This window comes from Fulmarus glacialis, unplaced genomic scaffold (genome assembly GCF_000690835.1).
Source record: "Fulmarus glacialis isolate BGI_N327 unplaced genomic scaffold, ASM69083v1 scaffold13411, whole genome shotgun sequence".
NCBI classification, from domain to species: Eukaryota; Metazoa; Chordata; class Aves; order Procellariiformes; family Procellariidae; genus Fulmarus; species Fulmarus glacialis.
In genome coordinates, this window is record NW_009192261.1 from 107,659 (window position 1) to 113,067 (window position 5,409).

A 5,409-nucleotide genomic window follows, 5' to 3' on the forward strand; every position below is an offset into this window, starting at 1 on the left:
TTCTCTGAACTCTAAGAAGATTTTCGCCATTTAGCTCATGCTGTTATCATTCATTCCTAGCTGGCCTGTCCCAGAGGCAAGCTGCTGACAGAAGCTGCTTGCTCTCTCCGAGCATCATGCCTCTGATCTGCAGCCTTCTTATCACTGCCTCTCGGAACCTCAGCGACAACTGAGGGCTTCGTTAATGTCCCTGTTCCCCCCAGGCAGACAGAAAAGCAGAGGGTCTGCTGCTCAAGAATGCACGTTGCATTTCATCCTTTTTCCCCAGTGCATAATTTTTTATTGGACTAAAAATTTACAAATTCATGATAGCACGTGTGTCTTGAGGGAAGCATAGCTAGCTATGGCTCCTTAAGACTGTTAACCTAACAATTATCCTGCGAGCTACAGTTGCAGAATCCATTTCTATTCACATATCTAATCTGTCATTTAATCATCTCATTCGCTCCATTAAGACTTGAGGTAATGAGTCCAGAAAATTATTTATAAGTGTTTTCTTACATTTGAATTTTGATGGATCCTTTATCCATCAGTGGTGCAATCAAATTGTTCCATTCTACAGAAGAAAAAATTTCAATCTTCTAAATGCAAACATAAGCAGCCACATTATTCCATTCTGCTTCTTAGTGGAAGCAATTTTCTTCAAGGATGTCCTAGTGACATTTTCTCTGACACCTAACAGTTCATAAGGGTGAGCTTTTTGTTTTGAGGGGTTTGGGTTTTTAACTGACTTGTGAGGACTGCAAAGTTCATTCAGTTCACGTAGACTGGGACAGCAACAGTTCACAATCAAAAGTTAATTTGCAGGACAGGAATTGCTATATAAATTTATATTTCTTTCAGCTTCATTCCCCTGAGGCAACAGCTTTAGTCACTACCACCAAATGCTTTCCTGGTGGAGCTGCACAAGATTATTTCCACCCGGCAACTACCAGGAGAAAATTAAAGAAAGACACACAAAAATGAATAATGTAAGAGTGCCCATCCCAGTAGCTCTTACTGAAAATAGGGACTGCCAAATCCTGATGCTTGCATTTAAAAAAAGACAATGAAAATTGAAGTATTATAGTTAAACTCTCCATTTAATGGGAAAAAAGCATACCTTTCCCAGAGAAACATAGCAGGATTTTCTGTTGTTTTACAAGCTCCATTTCACCTCTTTCTAAGGAAAGGAATTATTTTTTCAGCCAAATAGCCTTTCCCCTTCTCCACACCCTTTCCAAATGCATGGCCGAGTTTTCATGCTACTGGCCTCTCAGCAGCAGCACAGAACTCTTGCAGCCTCCTCAGCTATTTGGATCTTCTGCATAATTCAGGCAGTCCCCAAAACACAGTGTGCAGCAGCCCAACCCTGCCGCACCCCCTTGTGCTGGCATCTTCTCCTTCCCCGCTGCTTCCACCATGCCAAAGCTGGTGAGAATTGTCCAAGGTCATCCTGTGCCAAGGAAGTCCAACCCTGATGGACACACAGCTCTTTGGCTGTGTAACGTCCTACCCTTTTAGCATGGTATAAGAAAGGTTGCAAGGGTGTAAGGTTATTACTTTAAAGTCCTCCACAATTAGTAACAGACAAATAGCAGCAAGACAAGACCAGTTGCTTCTCAGGGTGTTTGAAGAGGGTTTTTTGCCTTACAAGAAACCCATGAAGAGAAAACAGCAAATGGAGATAAGCTGGAACTTCATTTTATGCAAAAGTTGGATTGAAGTGTTTTTGGGACACAAACCACACAAGCACACTACCAGTCTCAAAGCCTCAGCCCTCCGCCACCTCACCAGAAACGTGGCCCAGGCTCTGCTCAGCTCCGCTTCTTCCAGCTGGCCCTTGGCAACCTGCTTTCCTGCATTTGTAACCCCTCTCTCCCCAGCCTGTGTGTCGTAACACGCTGGTAACAATAACATTTCTGAAATCGAAATGCTTTGCAGGCCAAAAAGCTGAGCTCAATCAACGCAGGGGGAAAGCAAACCACAGAGAGCTATTGTTTCTGAAAACCATCCAAAAACTCTTGGCGCTTTAAGGCATTCCCAATGTCCTTTGCACTATTTCCAGGAAAAATGATTCCCAAGGCCTTGCATATTAAAAAAAAATCTGGCTTATATCAATAAACATGATAACCGCTGTATTTTTTCTCTTTAATCAGAGCACAGCTAGCATGTAGAAGCAATCAGAACTGAGTCGAATAGCCTGTTTTAAGTCTAGCATTTCAAAACTCTCAAATTCTCCGTTGAGGAGCATAAATTAACTCCTGGGACTCCTGAACCTGAGCATCATCTTTGACTACATTTATGTAATGCGAATTCTTGAAGAAAATTTGTGGGCAGATTTTGGTGGAATAAGTGGTAGAAAAGGCAGAAGGGCAGTTTTTCAGACCAAATAAACTTATTCCACTAGTCTGTGTTGTGGCAGAAGCACTGCCTGCACCAGTGGTTGGGTTGCAAGCCTAGAAACAGGATTGCTGGTTCAGATCTCAAATCCTAACATACTGACTTCCAACAAGACATTCAAAGCTCAGTGAGGTTGCAGGGGGAGGTTAAAGGATTTGGAGGAGATGAGGTGTCCAACTACCTTCCTTATCCCCTACTTGATAAAGAAAATCCAATTTGCAATTAAATGGTAAATGAAGTTAAACTCGAAGACTTATAATATGTGGCCCAGGACAGACAAAACTTCAGGCAATATCATGGGTAAGAACATTGAATCAGTAGCAAACCATTGGCAATCACCACTGAATTAGTCCCATATATTGTTTTTACTAGCTGTGCAATATTGTAAGAGTGTTGCACTTATAATCCAATACAACCAAGCAAGAATTTGCAGGCATCCCTTGTTCAGGATAATAGAATATATTATGTCTCATTTTAGCTATTCAGAGAGCTGAGAAGCCCTTCCATTCTCTGGATTATGAGCTGTTCTTGCAGTGTTACATAGCCAAAAAAAAAACGCACTTTGAATGTCTCTGTTCTTCCTATCCACAGGGTCTCAGGTGGGTGGCTTTGGAATGAAGAATTTATAAATGAAAACTTAGATGATCAGGTGTACTTTAAGATTTTACAGCTAAAGGAAAGTCTTTAGAATTTAGGAAAGGTGTGAAAAGATAAATGACCGTAATTTATATTTATCCACCCCTTGCTCCAAGAATCATATTTTTAAGAGATAAGGAAAAGTCTAGTATCCCTGTGAGAAGAGTGAGAAGCTTACGGCTTGTTCTCAGATTTCACACCACATGCTGTCTCTACCACAGTCCGACAACCTCATGGGAAGGCACTGTGCAATGAAATAGTCTTTCAGGTACCTTTCACAAAAACAGAGAAATGATGGGTTAGGGAATTTTGTTTGTTTTTTCAAACAAATGGTGCACTTTATGATGTTCTACCTCACATTTCTATCGCCTCTATACCTATTACATTTTCCAAACACTTAACCTTACTGCAATATTTAACATGGGTATTTTATTTTCAGAATGATTATGAAGCCCTTTACATGTCATGGAAAATTAAAGAACAAATATCTACTAAAAAACAAAGCAGTTTAATTCCCTTGTTTAGCCAAATATACCTCCAACCCTGTGATTTCACAAATATTATTAAAAATACACAGTTAATTTATTACTCAAGTTCAGGGCAAAGGGTTGTGTTGTGAGGTTAGGGGGTTTTGTTTGGGTTTTTTTTTGGGGGGGGGGGTTGGTTTTTTTTAATTCATAGCTTTGCAGCTGCTCTACTTCAAAAATTTCAGCCTCAGAAGTATGGGACTGAGTATTGGGAAAACCTCAGTTAGCTATGGAATATCTGTGCATGGGTAAGACAGTTTTCTTGTCGTAGCAGCTAATCCTAACATTGGTTACCCATGCTGGCATTGCTGGGTAATGGGATTCCCATGCTTGAGTGTTAATGCCTTTGGGACATCTCAGTTACTGGAGCCAAGAGAATAAACTCTTCTGTGTTACTGCTTTTCTAAACATAGTCCCCAATTCAGTCTTTTCGTAATTTGTCTACAACAAAGTTAGCACCGCCTTTATGAAGAAGAATGACATTAAGTTGTGAGGCCACTCTGAACCAATGCAGAGCTGAAGAGCTTCATCCCTTCAGGAAAGAAATACAGTACCTTTATAATTACTAGGAGAAACCTCAGTTAAGCTGAAAAGTAGACTTCACATGCATAATAAAGAGTAACAGTGACAAAACCTTGGATCTAATCTGATTTCTTTCCCTTCACTGCAGAGACCCCTGGAAAAGCCGGACGGCCTGGATGTTTCGGATCAGAGCAAAGAACATCCCCAGCATCTGTGTGAGAAGTGCAAAGTTTTGGGCTACTACTGCCGCCGTGTGCAATAAACCTTCGAAGTGGCCTCCTCCCGTCCCCATCGTCCTTAAAGATCCTCTGGCAGCATGCGATCAACAGCAACACAACAAATCAAGATAAAAGCTAAAATAATTGCCAATATTGCCTATCTAATAATATGCCTTACCATTAATAGAATGTAACATTTCTCCTGTGCATGCGCACGCATGCAACGGGTATTTACAGGACTACGATTTGTATACATACATATATATGTAAATTTATATATGTACACACACATATATAAAGCGTTACTGATAGTGTTCACAACAGAACCGCGGTTGCAGGTTCTACTGATTGTTTACACAGACCCTATGTCATGGCCAGGTGAAATGAAGTACTATTCAATAGGCAAGGTATAATATTCACAAGGAATATATGTTCTATGTATGGCTTTTGCAGAGGTTAAATAACTGTGGGGCCACTAGTTGCAAGCACTATCCCACAACATGAACGTTATTCCTATTATATGACAAGACAAAGGAAGATGAAACAAGCCACAGCATAAAAGAAGGCAAATTATTGTTTTCCCAGTTTTAGAAAGTCTGAGAATTTTGTGCTGCTGCTTTCTTGGACTTTCTCTATTTGTTACCATCGCTTGGGCAGGGCTTAGGCAAAATCATTTTTGTAGGATGTGGCAAAAAAAAGTGAATAATTGTTTGAGGGTGTGGGTTGGGTAGAAAGGGAATGCCATAATGGGACCCAGAGCATCAGGAAGGATTCCAAGAGGTTTTTAGAGGAGACAAAATTGGCTTGCTTGTGCAACTAACAGATCCTTCTCTTGTCATATAATCCCGCTGAAATGGTCCCTGTATGTGTATGGGCTGTTCATTAGGCAACAAGCACACTAAATTTACTGTGAATAAGGGGGGATAAGAATACTTAAAACTGCCCCCAAAACCCTTAATTGAAAGATTAGCCAAACTTACTATTTATAATAGTTTTAAAGCCACTTTCTGGAAATATTTTTATGTCCTGTTTTCTACTGTAAAAATTTGTTATATTATAAAACTTGCTAGCCATAAGGGTGTTATGAGGCATGGAGAACACTCTTTATAACCTTCCCTCTTTAT

At 40.3% G+C, this 5,409-nt stretch overlaps 1 protein-coding gene across 1 annotated transcript in view; it reads left to right on the forward strand.

Annotated features, from left to right (window-relative positions):
- The window catches only part of ZCCHC24 (zinc finger, CCHC domain containing 24), a gene marked incomplete at its 5' end in the record, with an annotated part of 95,821 nt that extends 90,954 nt beyond the window's left edge, over nt 1-4,867 (forward strand). The window contains one exon of the mRNA XM_009587018.1: nt 4,216-4,867. Within this exon, the coding sequence (XP_009585313.1) occupies nt 4,216-4,329 (114 nt within the window). The remainder of the gene's footprint in view (nt 1-4,215) is intronic.
- Between the last annotated feature and the right edge of the window lie 542 nt (nt 4,868-5,409).